Below are 22,300 nucleotides of genomic sequence, written 5' to 3'. Positions count from 1 at the left end.
TTGTTTTGTATCGATTCTGGCGCTCCCTTGTGGACAAAGTGATACCTCTTATCTCTTGTTCTGTACATGCAAAAGTAGTGTTTTCAACAAAAACCTCATCCTGTTGTCTTTTAACAGTCAACTTTATCAGGGGATGTGATTAATTTCCATGAAAACAGTCAAATAAAGGCTGTGTCTGAAGCGAGATGTCCATCATCTGGTCTGACACCTACCCCCTCAGGGCAGTTTCAGCCATTAAAAATGACAACAGAGAAGGTGTCAGTGTTGTTGCTGATGGTCTTGTTTGCTGTTGAAGGTCCTAAAGAGGCATCAGTATCATTTTCAGTCTGTTTCTCAGACAGTTCAAAACTCCTCACAGGGCCTTTAAAGCTGCTGTTGGTAGTCACGGAGTTAACAGCTTTTCAGAGAGAGGGACTTCAAATGTCAACACTATCCCTCCCAACCAGATTTCCTCTTAGCCCCTCAACACAGATCGGTGTGCGCAATCCATAGACTGTAAAAAATATGGACGTAGTATCCGTGACGTCACCCATCTGTTCCTGAGAGCTGTTTTGAAGCAAATCGACGGCGGCAGCCATATTGGTAATGCGGAACTCAACTAGGCAGAGTGTGACGTAGTGTGAGTCTCTTAGCCAATGGCTGTGTGTTCCCGACCGGGAGCCACGTCAGTTATGTCCTTATTTGGGCAAAACTCATAATCTTAATATCTTGTTAACCGTCACGTTAGAAAAAAATTCACCCCCCGTACAGTGTATGCCATTAGAGAGATTAGCGTTGTAGGGCCAAGCCGTTTTTTGAACCAGGCTGTAAACATGTTTATTAATGCTGCAAAGATCGTCTTTTTCCCATTCATATCTATGTGGTTTCCGGTGTTTCTGCAGCCAGCCTCAAGCGGATTTTCGATGTATTGCAGTTTATATCACTTCCACATTGGCTTCATCGTTTGAGACCGGAGTTTGCCGCTTGGCGCAATCATGATATTGCCGGACTCATAACCAATCGCAGGATGTAGTAGAGGCCACCCCTTAACCAACCAGAACTGAGGATTGGAGATTAGCTATGATTGGTCCGTCATAATGGGAATGAAGGGAATAATAACATTGCTTGTTACAAAGGCATTGGAAGACGAAGAGATTTCGCAATAGTCTCAAATTACTTCACTTATTACTGATGAGTATCGATGGGTGTTATGACCTTTTCTCCAAACCCAGCAGAAAAAAGTAAGTCTTTTAAACCATTCCTACCAACAGCAGCTTTAAACCACAATAAATAGAAATCACGCTTTAAAAATACCAACCACAATTGGAGATTGAGCTTTTGTTCATTTTAATCGAACTTATAGTAGATGTATAGGTCTTAGTTTAGGGGCAGGGTAAAAAAATGACTGTATATATGTCAATTCAATAATACAATCTCAGGTGTGAACTAAATAACCCCTGTACTTTGAAGAATAAAATACTAATACTTTTTTTTTTTCAAAGTTCTTTTATTTCGAAAGGTTGGACCCGGAAGTAAATAAATGTCACATGTCGCTGTGTGTGAAAATGTCTACTGGCAGTGAAGCGAAGAAACCCAAAATGATGTCCCCTCAGGTACCGTGACATGAATTTTTAACATAAGAAGCTTTTAACATATGTATTTATATCACCTTGAATATGTTTCCTTGTGTTTCAGCCCGTAGAGAGGGTGGACTGGAAGAAAAGGAAAGCAGAGAGTAAGTAAACAGCTAGTGTTAGCTACATTTGGCTAACAGCTCACATGTGTGTCAGTTTGATGTGAGACTCAGGCTACAGTATGATGCTACAACTCAGAGTTAAAGTATGTGTGTTTGGTATTAAATGTTTGGGTTTTGTTACTACTTTTATTAATTTAAAGTATAATAGTGTTTCAGTTGTGTGATGTTTCAACATGTGTGTAGAACAGCATTAATAAAGAATGTATGATAGTCTGTCTAATGTCCTCCTGGAAGGTACTTTATGTTGATAATTCAATAATTTAATATCCAGCTCTGTGCTTTAATATGCTCAGACTTTCAATACATGCTATAGTACTTATTAATTGTATTAATTTAGAGTTCTTTTAGGGGAATTTCATGTATTTTGAAATACCTTCTACTTCTTTATCTTGACTTGTGTGTTTTTATGAACTGCCTGTTTTATTTTGCTGCCTATTTGAAGCACTTTGTAAGTTTGTTTTTGAAAAGTGCTCTACAAATAGAATAATTATTATTGTAATTGAAAATGGACCAGTGATGTACAACAAATACAGCAGTCTGTTCTGACTTAGTAATCATATTGAACTAGAGGCCCTCCATGAGTGCTGATCTCTATGGGGCTGATACAGAGTACAACACCACTGGAACCTTTCACAATATATCACTACGCCTCAGTCAGAGGTTCTGAATGCAGTCATTTAACATAACATCAGTCTTGATTGATCAGTCAAGTACTTCAGAATCACACAGACGCTTATTTTACTGTCAGAAAATGAAAACAGAGAATAATGTTCAGAAAACAAAGTAGCAAGTCGAACTGAAAAAGAAAGTAGTGATTGGTTTGGTTACTCTGTGATCATGCTGTTTCAGTGTCACTGTGTCATTAGATAGTGGCAAGACAAGGCAAGTTCATTTATAAAGCACCATTCATACAAGAGCAATTCAAAGTGCTTTACAGAGTTAATAAACAAAAACCAGAACAGTAACAGTCAACAAAACACACACTTCAAACATTTGAATTTTATATGCGGACAATTATGCTTGATCTTCTCTCTCTCTGTTTCTCTGTACTGAAGTAACATAACGTACATAGTGAATAGTGTTGGGTCTTATTATTTATTTAAATTAGGAGGGATTATTATAAATAATCCGCCTCCTTCACTGCTCTGAAGTCCGTCACTTGCAGAGTCTTACTTTCCCGCTGCACACAGAATCACAACTGATCTCGTCTAAACCGAAATGAACCTTTAATCATTCAATTAATCTGTTCTAAAATGTATTTATGTGCAACAAAGTATTAGTTTGCACATATTGTTTCTTTGTTTCGTGAAGTAGAGGTCAATCCTGCTTGAAAAAAAAATACATTGACAGTCATTAAATATTAATTTTCTGTTCATCTAGACTAATTTGTATAGTTGTTAGTCATTTGAGTAAACTAAAATCTGAGACTTAAAAATCTGCCATTGGTAGCAATAAAACCCAGATTGAATCTTAGGTACATATATAACTATTCTCTCGAGGTCTTAATCCAGGCATTTTAGGTATTTTGAGACCGTTGACATATCAGATGTATCACCAATGTCACTCATATTTATCCTCTAACAGTAAAAGAGTCTCAGAAGCAAAGAAAAGAGGCCAAACTGATCAAACAGCTGGACAAGCAGAAGGAGCTTGAGGCTGCGGAGGCTTCACAATCTGAACCGAGCCAAATCAAAAAAGGTAAAACCTAATTATCATTTCATTGATTACTGATAGTGATCTGTAACTCTTCATAGAGTGCATTGATGTGTGATCTGTTCATGTATCTGTTAGGTCGAGACTACACAGTGAGCATTGCCCTGCCAGGGTCTGTCCTGGATAACGCTCAGTCCACTGAGCTCCGTACATACCTGGCCGGACAGATCGCCCGAGCCTGCGTGGTGTTCTGTGTTGACGAGATTGTCGTGTTTGATGAATATGGAGAAGATGTCAAGTGAGTTAGAGGGTGTCTTTTTATTCTTTTGTCAGCATTCCTCAGAAAAACAGGAAAGATTGAACTATTTTTCTTTGTCCCACAGGAGCGTTGAAGGAGAATTCACAGGTGTGGGGAAGAAAGGCCATGCTTGTATTCAGCTCGCCCGAATACTGCAGTACCTGGAATGTCCTCAGTAAGAGAGAGCTTCATAATTAGATCAGCAGTATCATCCCAGTGAAGCAGACTGTAATTACAGCCTTTTCTCTCTCCCTCAGGTATCTGCGTAAATGGTTTTTCCCAAAGCATCAAGATTTACAGTACGCAGGTAAGAGTCCAAAATGTGCCCAAATTGAAAAAACAATCTTCCTTCTTTACACTTTCTATACTCGAACCCAGCTGTAAGTTACAACACAGAGCCTTAAATTAAGGCATTAAGGGTGACACATTGTCACAAGTGGTGTGTCATTTTTTCTCCCAGGGTTACTGAACCCTTTAGACTCTCCGCACCACATGAGGATAGATGATGAATCAGACTACCGGGAGGGGATAGTCCTCGACAGGCCGACCAAACAAGGGAAAGGATCTTTAGTCAACTGTGGGATGAGGAAAGTGAGTATTTCTCTGTAGAAGTTCACACTATGAAATGTATTTAGAACATTTAAATATTTTTCTTCTAATTAATCAATCAGGTTTTATCTATATTATAACATTTTAAAATGTCAAAAAATTATAAAAGTACACATTGATATTTCAAAAAGCTCAAGGACAAGTATTAAAAGTCTTCATTTTTGTCCAATCAGTGGTTCAAACCTCAGATATAGACTGTTTAATACCATGGTAGACAGAGACAACCACACATTATTAATTGAGCCTGGCAATCATTTATTTTTCTATTTGTGCTCAAAACATTACTCAAATATTAAATGATATTTTTTGCAGTTTAATGGACTTCGACTTAACCATGTTTTACTCTCCCAAAGGATGTCCGGATTGATAAACAGCTCCAGTCTGGACTTCGAGTCACAGTAAAGCTCAATACAACACAGAACCAAGGTAATCTTGTTCATCAGACTGTCACCTGTTTCATATTTTAAGTTCTCATGGTGCACCAGACAACATCATAATGATCTCTCCGTCTATCCTTTGCAGAGAGCAAACTATATAAAGGTGTAGTAGTGGCTCCTCACATACCCAGAACTGAAGGAGGTGTCTACTGGGGCTACAGCGCCCGCCTCGCATCATGTCTCAGTGAGTTATTTTGAGTTCTTGATACACTCCCATCACTTGGAGATATGCTGTGGTATAATTTGCAACATCATGTAAGGATTAAGAGCTGTGTGGAAATGTTGTGTAAGAATTAAGTATGAGGCTGAGCCCTCCTGTTTTAATCTGCTGGTTTGTTAATGCAGGTGCAGTTTTCACAGAGAGTCCTTACAAAGAAGGATACGACCTGACTATTGGAACATCAGAGAGAGGGAGCCACCTGGACCAAACATCACTGTCACCATTCAAGTAGGTTCAGAGTAAGACGGGAGGGAATGTCATTACATAGTCATTACCTATGTACCAGTTAGCAATTAGCATCTGGTCTGGACCACTGACTGTAAACAAAGATAGACGACATGACTCCACCTCCTTCTGTTGTACTAAAGTAAAGGCCGAATCCCCTCCAGAACGGGCGCTGACATGCACTGGTGATGACATTTGGAGGCAGACTCTGTGCAGTAGGGATTGTGATAATGACTTCAGCTGTATAACACTCATTTAGATGATCCCTCAGTTTTGTGCAATCTACAGCAGAACAGATTCTTGTGTCCATCCGTTTTCTTTCCTTCTTTCTCTGCTCTGCTAATCCAGTGCAAGAAGCCCTGCAAGACCTGCATCTGTCAACAGAACTGTCAGTCGTGGTGTTTATCTAATTTCTTAAGCATTAAATACATAATTTAGAACACTCAAATTTAAAGCTGGCATAACAAGAGCCACCTATAATGACTAAATGTGAAAAATGTATCTGGTCTACAGTATAGGCCAGATACCATTTATGCATATTGTATATAGTGGGGATGTAAACAATGTATCAAGTATTGATTGTGGGACAAACATTATGTGGTCTCATATTACATTAAGCTATCAGGGAGATTACATTTAAAGCATGTTTCAAAGTGAATCAGCTGGTTAAGGTGTTGCGCACAGCAGAGACGCTCAGCTGGGGGCTGCAGCTGTGTGCCAGGTCTCCACGTGCGTTTTTTAAAACAGGATCAATACTCACCTGCTGCCAACAACGACAAGGACACAAAGGTTGACAATTTTAAACAGGCCATTTCCTCACCTTTGGATACAAAGCCAACAGACTGGTTGGAATTGCTAGTACGCTATGTTTGCAGACCAGCAACATCAGAGCTGTCTGAGCTTTTCTGCAGCTGGACTGATTATGACCCGGTTGAGCTCTTGTCTGACACCTAACCGCGTACACATGTTTATTTTTCTCAATAAGAATGAGTAGGCAGAGAATAAGACACTGTGAATCTGAAGTACTTTTCTGTTAGTAGTATGAGCCTTCACTTTTATAAGACTTTGTCTGTGGAGAATATTTTTTATAAGCCTGATTGTTGATAATCAGTGTTAAACATGTTGTACCTGTATTCAATACTGTTAGTTATATGCATTTTGTTGCTGTTGAATATATGATTATGGGGGAAAACAACATACTTTGCATTGTTTTTGACATAACATAACTCAATGTTTTTTTTATTGATTCATCGATAATTGATCGTTAACATTTCCAAAAATGGATCAAGAAGAATACTTAAAATTTACATCCAGAGTATATAGTCTATAGTGGTCTGGTTTTATTTTCTTGTTTGGCTCATGTTCCATCTGTTTCATGGAGGTGGCTGACTTTATGACCTGTACTAATGCTAGTCAGTACTATTGAAAAATACTATACTAATTTCTAGTACCGTTATTTTATTTTTTTGTCTCTTAGGCCTTTATTCAGAGTACAGGGCAGTGAGTAGGAAAGAGTCGGCAACTTGGGAGAGAGCGAGGAGAGAGAGGGGAATGACGTGATAAAGTGCTGCAGGCTGGAATCAAAACCTCAGCCATCTGCTTAGAGGACTGTAGCTTCAGTACATGGGATTTCCCTACTAAGCAAAACTAGCACCCCGAATATTTCCAAATGTTTCGCCTCGGTTTCCTGGAGCTGTCATGTCATCCATCGTTTTAAACAGTACAGCTGAGACATTCCTAATCCTTAGAGGATGAGGTTCATGCCTTCAAATGTTGCACTAACATCCAACTCTTCTCCAGGATGAATATAACAACCTAGGTGATGTGTTTACTTTTCTTCCTGCCCCATATTTAGGTAGAAAATTTGAGTCTAATACTTTGTTTTTAGACCAAATACCCACAGTACCAGTCACTTTGACCTCAGCTGTCGTTTGTGTGTTGTCATAGTGAGCCAATATAAACATGTCAACATGTTTCTGCCTGTTGCTAGTGTTGCCAAATGTTCCCAAGTGCCTGCTCATGGTGGATTTAATGTTGGATTTATTTTAATAACATCATAAATCTAAATCTGAGCTGTCTGGAAAGAGTCTTGATAGCTTCTGTTGTGATCTGGCAGTATATCAATTAAAAATGCTTCATTGATTACTCTAAAGTAAGATGGTGGATGTGGTGAAAAACACATTTTGTGTTATAATGAAAGCTCTTTTTCATCCTCAGGCATCTCCTGGTAGTTTTTGGGGGTCTTCAGGGATTAGAGGCCAGCGTGGATGCAGACCAGAACCTGGAAGTGACTGACCCCAGTGTTTTATTTGACCTGTATCTGAACACATGCCCGGGGCAGGGCAGCAGGACCATTCGCACGGAGGTAAGAGCTAATCAGAGCTAATCTTAATTACAGCAGTGGCTTTTAATTTTTATGAAACCACATTTTCGCTGTCAAATAATTGATGAGGCAATATCGTGATGTTGTTTTGTTTCTTTTTGCAGGAGGCCATCTTAGTCTCCATGGCAGGGTTGAGACAGAAAATCACAGCTGCTTTCACAGATGTTTCCAATGGTGCATTAAAGAGTTAGTAACAACAGATATTTTATCATCTAACATGTTGTTACGGTAACGCTCTTTATTTTCTGTGATTAATAATATGACTGACGGGCATTTTCTGCAGCTGTTGGAACAGCTGTTACCTCCAACATCACATCACTCACAGTATACTGAGTGCAGTCAGACATGTTTCAAACCTCTCTTGTGTTAGTTTAATTTCAGAATGTCTGTTTCCGAATTCTGCGACAAATTGTACATATTTAAATAAAATAATCCACAAGCTTGAACTGACGTGTATTTATCCAAAGTGTCGACTGGTTTTTGAAACACAGGGCAGAATCCCTCATTAAAAAAAACAGCTTTGTCGACAGCACAATGTGGGGGAAACACAATATCACTGGATTGAGGAGTCACATTGTCAGAAATCAACACTGCAAGTCAGCTTTCTAAGAGAGATCACACACATGCCTGCGTTAAGAGAAGTGGCACATTTAAATACAAAGGCCTTTACAGCACTTGCATTGTGTTATGGCTGCATTTATCTTCCTGTTGAAAACAGCTGCATGCATCCATACAACTCTATATAGCAGCATATCATGTTCCCTTTATCTAGACAGGATGCATCATAGATTTAATAATGATGCCAGGTTAGAAGGGGGCTTGCAGTACTCCTCTCGATCGTGTGCAGGATAACTTGTTTAAAGCTTTGATTGAAGACCTCAGTGCAAATAAACATGTTTGTGTAAATAACCTAACCCTGAAGCTGGTAAGGTTCAGTTGCAGAAAGGTCTTATTCAACCTTTTAGGTCATTTTGATGCCTCTAGTTTGAGATTCTGTTGAATACATTCTGATTTATTCATTTAAATGTCTAATACTGGAGTCTACTCTTATTGAATTATAGTATGAAGACAGGGGAGCAGTTTTAAAATCGCCTGCCCCATGCACTGAGGCTGTAGTCCTTGTAGCGGGTATTTGATTTTGTTCCCCACTCTCAAGCTCCCATGTTTACCACTCTTTCCACCGTCCTATCATCTGAAAATAGACATAAAACTTTGAATGTGTGCATTAAATACTCAAAATTTGAGCATCTATGTAGCAGAAATTGACAACAATATGTGAGGCCCCTGCTTCGCTGTTAATTTATTTTAAATCCCGATAATATAGAATACATTTTCAGATCGTAAAATTCATAATTTTTCAAAATTTACGGCAAATATCTGCATCATTATGAACAGCAGTGTAATCTTTATTCAGCGTAACAGTCGGTGCATTTTTTAGATTTTCATTCTTTTCAATAGTCACGAGTTGTTTGAAATAAAGCAACCAATGCATGATCATCAATCAAGCACAAAAGTTTAAGAAACTTTGCCCTCGTCATCTTTTTAAAATTGTACATGGTTAGAAATATTTTCCCTTTCATTCGTGCAGCGACATTTCAATACGTCACACAACTGCGATGCATTCTGTGGAGTCTTTGAGCTGAATCTGCATGCGCTGGAAAGCCACTGAGGTAAAAAGGTTTAAGCAACAGTTTTATACTCTCATTTTCATTCCAACATTCAATTGAAAATATAGTGCTGTAAAACTTCAGTACAAGTTATAATATCTTTCGATGAAGGGTAAAGGCGGGTACTTGAGGTGAAGAGACAAGAAGTAACCTTTGCATGATGTTAAAATCTGTATCTAGGCTATAAAGCTGGTTGGTACAATCTGACTGTGAGTGTGTCCGGTTACTGCAAAGAACTCAAAGCAAAAGACAAGCAGTGGAGTTGTTTGGCACTGTTGAATGAACATAAATGAAATCTCTTAAAGGTATCTTCATGCTCCGATCTCTGTGTTGTGTCAAAGTGGTGTTTGCTAAAGTGGGCTGAAAGCTGAACATAACACCGGTGTTGTAAGGTACAATCTTCAAAATGTGTCTGTAGCACCAACGATCTCTTTCAGATTATCAGCAGGGATTGATTCCTAATCAGACGTTTCCTTAAGGATGGCTGTGTTCAGTCTTCTTCAGCATCGTAGAGATGCTTTAGACTGAGATATTTAACACAGTTGCGACACCGGAAACAGTTTGTAGAAAGTTATTTTTAAAGCTAGCTGTAAATGTATCATTATTGTTGTTTGTGCTAATTGTGATATCTGTGCTGTAGTTGAATGTGAAATCTGATTTGCCCCCTGGTGACATGGCTCATAACAGATGTACAGATAATAGGATATAGTTATGTGTACCAACTTAGTCAAAGCTTTCCCACAACACGGGAAACACAAGTGCATTTTCAATACATAAAAGTTTTAAAAACATATAAAAAAAACTCCTTTTGTTTCTATTAACAAAAACACTTTTGTCAAAGTGGAGTATATTTTTCCAGATCCTTCTTCAGACTGTGATTCCGCTTTCTTCAGTGACAGAAAACACCCCATAAATCTCCTCAGTCCCTCAGTCCTTTGGTCCAATAATAGCTCTTTCCCCAAAGCTTCTTCATTCTCCCGGCGTGTTCTGAAAATAGCTGTCGTTCATCATGTGGATGTTTGAAGCTCATTCAGTGGGAAGCTACAATGAAATTCCAGCTCAAAGCGCTCAGAGGGGAATCTCTGTCATCAAAGTCTGTTCACCATTTGGGACGAGTGAAGGTGATGTTGTACTGCTTGGCCCAGCGTGCAAACACCTGTTTCTCTGTGATGAAGCGATGGTGATTCCCTCTGCGGCCGCTTTCATTCTGAAGATATGTCAAACATTCATCCGGTCCCCTGGGCTTGTAATAGTGGTAGGGCATCTTTTTGGATCCAGGTTTTTTTCTAGAAATGAGAGGTTTAATCAGTTTAACAACAAAATAATCCCTCAGTTATTTAAAAGTCTGGTGTTCACATTCAGGGATCAAACTATAAAAATGGAAAATATTCTTCTTATTTGTGTCATCAATGAATAATCACCTGAAAATAAATAAATCTTGCTCTTTGTATCTTCTTAAGGAGTGTATTGCAATGATCCAATCACAGACCATATTATAGAAGTGGATGTAGCCACATACTGCCACCCATTGGTTTGTAGACTACGTTGTAAAGACTTGACCTCAACATTTGTAAACACCACATTGTTTTTTTTTTTTGGATGAGAGGGATGTGTCAAGAGTCTGTAGAAAACATGGACGCAGTCTCCTTGAAGTGATTGGTTGGCTGTTTCCGAAATCGCCTACTATACTAGCAGTACGTACTGATATGTCCAAAATTCAGTATGTAGTAAGTAGTATGTGAACAAGAGCAAAATCTGCAGTAAGCCAAAACTCCCCGGATGTCTACTGATAAAGGAAAATATCTCAGTATGCATCGGACCAGTCTGCCTCGCGTACTGTTTCCCACAATGCACAGCGCTCGTTCTGCTTTTTCTTTTTCCTCATTTTTTGACGGGAGGAAATCTGTTTTTGGGTGCTGTGAAAGTTATCAAAATACATATAAACCACTTCCTTACTTTTTAAATCATAAATGGATTCTAAATAAGCATTTTATTTATCGGCTTCGCCGTTGTTTACTTCCGCTTTCCGAAACCGGAAATCCAGCGACGTCTGGCTCAGCATGCTGCATGACAGATCGGACAGAACAGTCATACTACATACTAAATTCAAACGCAGTATGTAGTAGGCAATACCTACTGACTACTACATTAGTAAGTAGTATGTAGCAGGCCGTTTCGGAAACAGCCTTTGATTCCTGAAGAAGCCTAAAGATGGCCGTCATCACTTTTAAAATGCTGACTCAACCAAACTCTAGGGCTGTTTTTGAAAGTACCTGCTGCCTACTACATACGAATGTAGTAGGCAGCAGGTACTGCATACTGCATACTGCATACTGCATACTGCATACTGCATACTGCGTCTGAAGGTAGTCTGTTGTATGACTGTTCTGTTGGATCTGGTCTGCAGTATGCTGGGCCAGATGTCATTAGATTTCTGGTTTCGAAAAGTGGATGTAAAAAACAGCCAAGCTGATTGCAAAACTGCTTCTTTAGCATCACTTATGATTTTAAAAAGTTAAGAAGTGGTTTATATGGAATTTATGCATGATGCATACTGAGAAATTCTCTCTAATCAGTACATCCAGGAACTTTTGGCTTACTGCAGATTTTGCTCTTGTTCACATTCTGCATACTACATACTACATTTTGGCCAAATCAGTACGTACTGCTAGTATAGTAGGCGGTTTCGAAAACAGCCTAGGACTAGCAACAGGCAAAGAGATGGAGTTTAGATGGGCCTTAAGCCTCTTGACAAACAGCTACGACATGCCTGCCTGTCACTCACCAACTAAATCTACAAATTAAGCAAATAATAAATATATGTATTAACCCTGTATAGTATGTACCAGCGAGGTAATTATCTATTTAGGCAAAAACATTTTCTTGTACAGGGCTGTACACATGTTTTCTTCTGATGTTAATATTAGCATTTTATTATGTGTGTAAATGGAGCTTGCTGGGCTTTTAGGCTCAGCTTCACGTGGATACTCAAGAAACTGCTGTCTTTTGCACTCCCGTACTGGCTTCCTTTTTTAACACAGCCAGCCACTTGTCAGCCACAGGTTAGCTATTTTACTCGTTATGGGGCCATCAGTTACAAAATTAAGATCAAGAAATACTGACAGGATTTTTAGGTACAGATTCTGACCACAGACTCCTTGAAAATACAGCACTAAAGGTCAGTTGAGAAATTGGGTCACTAAAGGGAAGGTTAGTTCTTTTGATTTATTCTGCAAGTTAAAACCGGGATGCTACTAAATCTTACACCCTAATCTTTTAAAAAGTCTTCATTGGTTAAATAGAGTAACCATTATACTCACAAGCAGTGATTGGGTGGAACCATCCCGTAAACTTTGATATTGTCACAAATCTCAATGGCTATGACCATGGTGAACCAACCTGTGCTCAACCATGAGTGAGACATTTGTCTGAGTGAAAAAAACAAACATTAGAAACAGAGTTAGTGAAAGTAGCATATACCCAATATTATAAGAAGTACAATATACCATGCTACCCAAAACACTCACCTGTCTCGTCCCGTCTCTCTGTGAAACAGGTTGTCAAATCTGCGCATCTTATTGGGCGTGACACTAAAACAAGACAGGTTACTGTAGGTCATGCTGACCCTCTGGATCAATCTGTACAAGGTTCCTTTGGCATCCTTCCCAATCTTACTCGGGGGTCCCCAGAAGATGATCACAGGGTTACTGTCAGTTCGTTGCAGGAACTCAGTGGGCCTGCGCACTACCCTGAACACGCTGGAGTGAGCTACGACCCTCAGAGTGGTGTGGTTCCCCACATCCGACTCGTAGCCCATCGTCGGGGCATCGTTCATTCGTATCACACACTCCGTACGGTCGATCTCTTCTCCGGATCCGCTGCCCAGGACGTGGCTGGAGCTCGTCACCAGGGCACAGTTGTGACAGCGCAGGGACATGTTCTGAAAGGAGAGGAGAACATGGAAGCTTTAAGAAACAGAGACTACTTTTAATCTTGGGTGTATAAAATGTTCTAAGACTATTTATCATCTTTAACCAACACTAACCATTTATAACAACACATTTTTTTGTTTTGACCTTTTATTTATTTATTTATTTATATTATTTTTTAATTTTCAGAATAAGAATCAAGGCTAACTGTGTGTACCAAGCAGATTTTTAGACAAAGATATGTACTGTCGCCCCCTCCGCTAAACACAGAGAAGAAAATTTAATATATAAATTAAAAATAATTCTTCCAGTAATGCTGATAATAGTAATAATGCTACAAACAACAGTATTAATAATACCATCCTTATATATAATAACATCCCCACCATCAGACTATTTATTTTGATTATTTCTGGTGACACATTTGATCTCACTTTGTGGTTTATCTCTTTATTAGTCCTACATAAGTTGGTGTAATTCTACCTCCTCCTGGCTACTCAATGATTTAAGCGAACCTCACCTCTTACTGCTAGCCTGGCTCCGAGGAGGACCCTCTTTGACTCATAACCAATCAGCTTTTGTCCCTTCCTCCCTGTTTTTCCCCCCTTTTTACAATGTATGTCCTCATCCATTAAAGAAATGTCAACTCAATCCTTGGAGTGCTGTAAATGTGCCTGAAGACAACCCAGCAGCTCTCCTCCCAAACCAGAGACCATCATTATGAGGGAGACCAAGTCCGTTCATTTTAGTAAGTGGAGCTGGGTCGTTAAATCTTGATGTAATGTTCAGTGACAATGCTGGGCTGAGATCTCACAGAGCCTGCAAGGACACCAGAAAAAACCCTGGAGCTAAAACCAGTTTCAACATCATGTGAGTTTTCTAAGTGGTCATGAAAGAGTCCCATTTTTGTTGTATCTTTGATTTTTTCACATTAAGGTTCTCATATAAAAGGAGCCCAAGAGACACGTCTGCTTGCACAGCACCATCAAACACTAACACTTCCATTGCGTTGATCAAAAGTACTCTGTTCACAAGACAGGAGACGCAAAGAGGAAACCCCGAGCCTCTACATTCCCCAATGCTTCTTAATGACAATTAATGATCCATCCCTGAGAGGAATAATGTCTCATAAGTGATTACATCATTCTCTTTTGAGGTTAAACACAGAGCCAAGAGTGTCGCAATGTCTTCACATCAGCCTTGGAGTACAATAAAAATGTCTAGTTTTATTATTTATGCCTCTATCGGAACTAAACAACAACCCATATCATCTTTTCTGAAATATCTCTCTGTTCTGACAGGACAGCAGTGGCTTTGTTAACATTCTCCATAACAAGTTTCACAGTGAGCAGTCTGTAAGTCAGTTAAAGGGAAAGAGGAAATGATATACAAGAATGTAGGAGACAGGATCTGCAAGAAATATGATGTACCACATGGGTACCATTGTACTGTACCAAAGGGAAGACCACATTAACCGAGACCAAGACATGTCCGAGACCAGAGTGCACCGAGACCAAGACAAGACCAAGACATATAGGGATAGAGACTGAGGAGACCAAGGCAGGGCAAGACTGATGAAAAATCATTATAAGAGTTAACAAAATAAAAGACTTCTGTTTATTTTTATTAAAGTTTGCTTTGAATACTATTGACAGCAACAGACATGGTTTGGTTTTGTCTTTGTTGCCTTTCTTTTGACTCCTTAAGTTTCGTTTTTTCTCTTATCACAGTAATGACAGGGACACAGAGTGCATCAGTGGTGGTCTCGACCGGTCTTGATATAAAATACGGAGTTCGCCCAGTCCGAGACAAGAGGGGGAAAAAGGCTTTCGATTTACGAGACCAAGACCTGAAATAAGCGACCTCGAGACCAAGACCGGTCTCAAGTACTACAACACTACTATCAACACAAAATCTTTATAGCTATACCGAGAGATGACTGTATCTTCTTGTAACACAGTGGTTATTATCACCAGGTCAACATTTATATTATTTCATTTCATCTTTAATGGGTTCACAAAATTTAAAATCAGCAGTTTCCCCGGGGAGGACACTGAGCCCCAAAGGACTCTTGATGTCTGGAATACGGCTGTGTGAGTGTGTTACCCATCATTAAATCCCCACAGGAGGAGTGTGTGCCATCAGTGTATGGAGTTGTGTGTTAACGGGGGAAGGGATGGGATTGAGGCCCAGAGAGACTGTTCCATGGTTGTCCATTAACCAATTACTTGGATACATTTCGAAGACTCTGAGTATTTTGTTATGAGTTATGCATCCATAATAAGCTAAAATGGCAAAGATGGTGTTGCATTTAGCACATAGCACCATGTAGCTGCTGGCATGGCTCCATACTCCTTGTCTTGTTGTGAAGTTACATAACCAGCACAAAGAGAGCAGTGATCTAGCACAGGGGAGTGTTATCTGGTTCATTTCAGGAAGCAGCTCAACCACTTTCTCATCCTGTTTCTATGAGTTTTTGGGCTCTGACTGCATGTTTTATATTTCAATAATACTCTGATAATAATTTTCATTATCAGCAGTGCATAGAGTTGTAATAAGGGAGTCTGTTTATTGCCTTATGTCAATAAAAGTACATTAAAATGTAGTTTCTAAGGGGGTATTGTTCTCTTCTTGGTATCTTTTAATTGGAAAACTTGAAATAATCTTGATTTTCAGCTACTTTTTAAAATGAAATTTAAAGCTAGGGTAAGTGTTTTCCAATTCTAAACGTGAAACAACTCCAGCTGTAAAAGATAAGTCACTAATGCTGCATCCTGAACCTCACTTCATGCCACATAATGGGCAAACAATAATAAAATGTTGCCTCTATTATCTCACTCCTTTTACAACACTTCTGTTTGTGCAGTCAAAGTACCTTGTTTCCGCTGACCGGTACATATCCTTCTCTGCCAGCCCACTTCTTCAGATCTGTAGTCATTAGAGCATGATTTGTGGCCACATGGAAGGGAGCATAGACGTCATCGCCAACATTGTTAGAGCCGTACAGGATGAGGAGTGTCATCAGGACAAAGATGGCCGCCAAGATTACCATCCTGTGGCTCTGTTGTCCCTGCACAAAGAACAACAGCAGTGAAGTGTGTTTTCAGACTGCACTGTGGTGCAGATGTGTAACGCCCTTGATTACATGATAAAACATAATGTGTCATTACACAGGAAACCACAGAACTTAACAGCTTGTGTGAAATTACGTGTTAACCCACTAACAGACAAAAGAAAATGACGGTTATGTTTAAGGCTTTCAAATATAAAGACCTGCAGTAATTCCTTTCTGCGAAATCATCCATGCATTAGCCACTATAACTACATATCCTTTAGATCTGCTGTGTTTTCTCAACCACAAGAGCACCTTTTTATTTTATCAACTGGGAGTAAACCTGCAGGGCTTATTTTCCTTCTTCACGGCACAGTAAAGGTGGGACAAAATGTCAACAAAGCAGTATATTGTCACCCTAACGTAATAAAATAACTGCATCACTGGCACCAAATATTGACATTGTAATAAAAAAGTAACACGGTGCTCTTAACAGATTCCCCTTCCACTTTGGCTCAATTCCTTGCTTCATAACTTCATGACTCCAGCGACATAAATCCTGTACTTTACCTTTAAGGGGCATTATGTATTCTTTATTTAAGACATTGTGATTTAACATTCTATGATTTTTTGCAAAATACAAAATGTTCTGTGATCATTTTTATTCTTATGGCTTAATATAACAGTTAAAGCTAGGGTTGGTAGTCATGGAAAACTAGCCTGAATTTTAAAGTACCATTTCCTCAGGACTCCGTCTAACCCCTCCCCCTCTCCCCTCGGAGCTCCTCCAGAGCGCCGCTAATTCGCCACCATATGATCGTGACTGATTCCTCGGCGCATTGTTTGTGTTTTGCACTACCTCGACTCATGTCTCACTCAGCGGTAAGAAAACACCAAAACATTACCATAGTGAAAGTTAAAAACACAAACAAACATGAAATGTACGCACAGGAGGCGGGCAGAACGGCAGGACGGGATTTGATTGGTTTCATAATTTGGCTCCTGATGGCAGGGATTGGTTGGTGTTTTCCCAGGTTTACTCCAGCTGTACATAGAGGCTTTTTTCGCTCTTTTTTAAGAACACATGATGTATTGATTGCCATCGGGACATAGAGATCATTTTAACCAGTATAACCAAGCGGCAAACTCCGGTCTCAAACGATGAAGCCAATGCGGAAGTGATATAAACTGCAATACATCGAAAATCCGCTTGAGGCTGGCTGCAGAAACACCGGAAACCACATAGATATGAATGGGAAAAAGACGATCTTTGCAGCATTAATAAACATGTTTACAGCCTGGTTCAAAAAACGGCTTGGCCCTACAACGCTAATCTCTCCAATGGCACACACTGTACGGGGGGTGAATTTTTTTCTAACATGACGGTTAAGAAGATATTAAGATTATGAGTTTTGCCCAAATAAGGACATGACTGACGTGACTCCCGGTCGGGAACACACAGCCATTGGCTAAGAGGCTCACACTACGTCACACTCTGCCTAGTTGAGTTCTGCATTACCAATATGGCTGCTGCCGTCGATTTGCTTCAAAACAGCTCTCAGGAACAGATGGGTGACGTCACGGATACTACGTCCATATTTTTTACAGTCTATGAGTATAACAAAAAGTGTTTCTAAATCTGACTATCAACCCCAGCTTTGACATGGATAATGAATCGGGTACCTTATTGTTTTGTATCCTATTGTAACGTGTCATATTGTGCCATATCATGTTGTTTGTATTGTAGTGTAGCGTATGGTATGGTATTATAATTTATTGGAACGTGTTGTATGGTATGGTATTGTATTGTATGAATAGACTGTATAAATAATGGACGTAGTATCTATGATGTCACCCATCTGTTTCTGAAGCGCTGTTTTGAAGCCGATCGTTGGCGGCAGCCATATTGGAAATGCTGAACTCAACCAAACGGATGTCGAGCTACTGTGAGGTAAAGAGGCGGGGTTTGAGCCTCCTCGCCAACAGCTACAGTGTTCCCGCCTGTGAGTCAAGTCAGCTGTGCCTCTCATAATGGAAAACTCGTAATCTTAATATCTTTGAAATTGTTATGAAAAAATGAACCCCCCATACAATGTGTGACGATTGAGAAATCAGCTATCCAGACTACACTCGTTTTGTATGTATGTATGTATGTTGTCAATTCTCACAGCCGCAGGTTGCAGCATGATTGTATGGTATCATTTAGTATCTCATCAAATCATGTTGTCCCGCATCTTATGGTATTGTAACATAGTGTGACATATTGTATCGTATCTCATCATATCATGAGTAACCCTGCCATTGCCACCCACACTGAATAGGTTCACTGGCACATAAGAATGATTTCTATCCACTGTGGTGCTTTATTGAAGGCACTGTTGTGTAGTTGTATCCTCCAAACACACTCCAATTATATGTGAATCATATTACAGTTTCTCTGCCCAGGGGTGAAGCCACACTAGAGCAGATGCATTTGCAGTGGTTGCATGAAGCATTCCGCACACACAAATGAATAGCAAGTATTAACCCTTTCAATCTCCACTAATCACATTTACTTCGACTACTCTGTATGTTCCTGTTATTTTCTTTTTAGTTCAAAAAGTAACACAACAAAGTGACAACATTCAAATCTTCTTTGCTTGAATCTTTAGAACTTAAAAAGCAGATTAAAGTCCAAAATCATGATTTTAAGTACCAACAAAAGAAAATGTGTTGCAGTGAAATGCAAATTCAGCAGCCTGTGGCATCACATACAAAACAGCTGTAACATGGGACCCGCCTCAATGATTCAGGACATGATCAGATCAATCAAATCAACTTTATTTATATAGCACTTTACAACACAACACAGTATTGAGACTTTTAAACATAAACTAAAACGTATTTATTCAGTCTGGCTTTTATGTAGAGTTTAACAATTGTATTACTTACCTTTTACTATAATATTGATTTAAATGTTGCTTTATTATTTTAGTAATTTTAACTATTATCTTATTCTATGTTATGTATTAATTAATTAATTAATTTATTTTTTATCTATCTACTCACTTTTATTGATATTTTTAGCCTTAGTTAACTAAGGCCGGGACTATTTTGTGTCTGTAGGTAAATACACATCTGAGCGGATGAAAATCGTATGTGGAGTACCTCAAGGATCCATTCTGGGGCCTCTGCTATTCAACATCTACATGCTCCCCTTAGGTCAGATAATAAGAAACAACCAAATAAAATACCATAGCTATGCAGATGACACACACATTTACATCACCATATCACCAGGGGATTATAGTCCCATACAAACACTGAGTAAATGCATTGAACAAATCAATGACTGGACGAGTCAGAACTTTCTTCAGTTAAACAAAGAAAAAACTGAAATGATTGTTTTTGGAGCCAAGGAAGAAAGGTTAAAGGTTACTGCTCAGCTCCAATCTGCAATGATGAAATGTTCAAACCAAGCCAGAAACCTTGGTGTAGTCATAGACTCAGACCTTAATTTCAGCAGACACATTAAGACAATTACAAAGTCAGCCTACTATCACCTTAAGAATATATCAAGGATTAAAGGACTTATGTCTCAGCAGGATGCAGAAAAACTCGTCCATGCATTTATCTTTAGCAGACTAGACTACTGTAACGGGGTCTTTACAGGACTCCCTAAAAAGTCCATCAGACGGCTGCAGCTCATACAGAATGCTGCTGCTCGAGTCCTAACAAGGACCAAAAAAGTAGAACACATTACTCCAGTTCTTAGATCTCTACACTGGCTTCCTGTCTGTCAGAGAATAGACTTTAAAATCCTGCTGATAGTTTATAAAGCACTGAATGGTTTAGGCCCAAAATACATTGCTGATCTGCTTCTACTTTATGAACCACCTCGACCTCTGAGATCATCAGGTACTGGTCTGCTTTCAGTTCCTAGAGTCAGAACGAAACATGGTGAAGCAGCGTTTAGTCATTATGCACATTATGCATATCTGGAACACACTCCCTGAAAGCTGTAGGTCTGCTCCAACTCTCACCTCTTTTAAATCAAAGATTAAGACTTTTTTATTTGCCACTGCCTTCCTATCTTAGCTGATTTTAACTCACTTTAAATTAAAATTTTAATGTAATTTTTAATATATTTCTAATTTTCCTTTTCTTTTCTGTTTTATCATATTTGTCATTTTAATTATGTTCTTTTATGCCTGTCTGAATGTTTCCAATGCTTTTAATGTGTTAATGTAAAGCACATTGAGTTGCCCTCGTGTATGAAATGCGCTATACAAATAAAGCTGCCTTGCCTTGCCTAGTTTTATTTTTCAACTCTTATCCTTACCCTTTTTAAAAATCTACTTATTTTAACTATTTGTATTCTCTATTTTGATGCTTTAACTTATTTTAATTACACATATTTTATTTTTGGTGTGCATTGGTCTCTAGTTTATTTTATTTTACGTTGTTCCTATTTTTAATTTGTGTTATTACTATTTTTCTTATTATTATTATTGTCCCCTAATGTGTCTTGCCTTTGTTTTATTTCTGCTTCTTTCTTGTTTTTCAATCGCTGTAAAGCACTTTGGGTTGCATTTGATTTGTATGAAAGGTGCTATATAAATAAAGCTTGATTGATTGATTGATCCAGAGTGCTTTACAACAGAAAATGAGGAACACAAAGAGAAAAATTAAAATAAAAATCACACAAACAGAGGGAGAGAGAGGGATAAATAGGTTTATGATAAATAACCAAAGTTTCTGGTTTGAAGTGGGCTTATGTCTAACAGTCTAACCCTGACCCCATGTGGAACTGCTTCTGATGCTGTTTGTGACAGAGTCATTTTACCTTCGTTTTTTTTAAGAAGGTGCTTTAACCTGATGTTGAACATGTTCACTGCAGAGCTATAGTGTTTAATGTGTTGTACATTATTACTAAAGTAGCTCAATACTTCCTTCAAGTTGGAATGGAAAATCATCCATGAGTGTAAAACTATATAATAAGAAATAAAAGGCTTACCTTGCCGGTGATCCTGATCCCCATACTTTCTGATCAGGCGGTGTACCAACACACTTACTGTTCCGGTTTGTCATCATACCTGAAACAAGTAGAGGAAGATATTAAAAACTTCCCATTACAGTGCAAACCGTCTTTTCTGTTTTATAGAAAAACCTGTTTGTTTGCTGAGCCTGCCAATTACTGTATTACATTACAAACGATGATTGCACGAGTCAAAATCCCAGCAACAATGTGCTAAGCAATGTATCCAAATATAGAGCGAAATTAGCTACATAGAATGACAGAAAACACATGCATAATTTGTTTATAATAATCTTGCGTCATAGTAATTACAGGCATTACATTGGTGTGTTTTGACACAGAAATAGCATGTTACGCAGCCACTCTCCGTCCATTCTTGACGTGCATTCCCCGAGTATCCTTTTAAAACAATACCCCACTGAAGGGGATCAAGGTTTTATCAAGGTATCATGTAGAAAGTCCCAGAATTAACGCCAGTGTGTGTTAATCCGCTTTACCGTTTCATGGTCGTGTTGTGTTGATGTCTCCCCCATCCCTTGCGCGCCCCATCTTCCTGCACCACTTCTGACGTCATGACAGCGTCGACCACTGCAGCAGCACGGAGATGAGTGTGTGAGTGTGTGAGGGGGTTGTCCAACTTCATCAAGTTTAGTGTGTGCGTGTGTGTGCGTGTGTGTGTGAGTGAGTTTGTGAGGGGGTTGTCCAACTTCATCAAATTTAGTGTGTGCGTGTGTCTGTGTGTGTGTGTGTGTGTGTGTGTGTGAGGGGGTTGTCCAATTTCATTAAGTTTAGAGTGTGTGAGTGTAAGTACAACTCATGGTCATACTACATACCCATATTTATTTTTATTTATTGCTTTATTTGTCATGACCAACCATAATCACTCCATGTCAACCTGTCACTACTGAAACATTTTTAATACTGCCTGTAATTACTGCTATTTAATCTAAATTCCATTATAACAGTAATTATATCTAAATTGTATTCTAGCTTCATTTATCTATTTTTATTTTTACTTATTTTATTTTATTTTATTTTATTTTTATTTTACTTATTAAAACTTCTTCTTGTTTGT

At 38.9% G+C, this 22,300-nt stretch overlaps 2 protein-coding genes across 3 annotated transcripts; one reads left to right on the top strand and one right to left on the bottom strand.

Annotated features, from left to right (window-relative positions):
* The first annotated feature begins 1,519 nt into the window (after nt 1–1,519).
* On the top strand, nt 1,520–8,006 carry spout1 (SPOUT domain containing methyltransferase 1). The gene is made up of 12 exons (XM_034710096.1): nt 1,520–1,592; nt 1,675–1,714; nt 3,320–3,433; nt 3,527–3,686; nt 3,772–3,861; nt 3,944–3,993; nt 4,147–4,277; nt 4,649–4,721; nt 4,818–4,916; nt 5,078–5,180; nt 7,395–7,542; nt 7,665–8,006. The coding sequence occupies exons 1-12, from the start codon at nt 1,527–1,529 to the stop codon at nt 7,749–7,751; spliced, it is 1,161 nt and encodes a 386-aa protein (XP_034565987.1). The 5' UTR covers nt 1,520–1,526; the 3' UTR covers nt 7,752–8,006.
* An 839-nt stretch (nt 8,007–8,845) lies between these two features.
* On the bottom strand, nt 8,846–21,878 carry st6galnac6 (ST6 (alpha-N-acetyl-neuraminyl-2,3-beta-galactosyl-1,3)-N-acetylgalactosaminide alpha-2,6-sialyltransferase 6). 2 transcript variants are annotated; one of them, XM_034710097.1, is made up of 6 exons: nt 21,723–21,878; nt 21,205–21,283; nt 16,032–16,226; nt 12,755–13,167; nt 12,548–12,655; nt 8,846–10,513 (listed from the first exon to the last, which is right to left on the bottom strand). In XM_034710097.1, the coding sequence occupies exons 2-6, from the start codon at nt 21,226–21,228 to the stop codon at nt 10,327–10,329; spliced, it is 927 nt and encodes a 308-aa protein (XP_034565988.1). In that variant the 5' UTR covers nt 21,229–21,283; nt 21,723–21,878; the 3' UTR covers nt 8,846–10,326. The 2 variants fall into 2 exon arrangements, with proteins under 2 accessions (XP_034565988.1, XP_034565989.1); XM_034710098.1 differs by lacking the exon at nt 21,723–21,878 and adding an exon at nt 21,547–21,675.
* Between the last annotated feature and the right edge of the window lie 422 nt (nt 21,879–22,300).

The sequence above is a fragment of the Notolabrus celidotus genome, chromosome 19 (genome assembly GCF_009762535.1).
Source record: "Notolabrus celidotus isolate fNotCel1 chromosome 19, fNotCel1.pri, whole genome shotgun sequence".
Lineage (NCBI taxonomy): Eukaryota > Metazoa > Chordata > Actinopteri > Labriformes > Labridae > Notolabrus > Notolabrus celidotus.
This window is presented reverse-complemented; position numbering and strand designations above follow the sequence as displayed.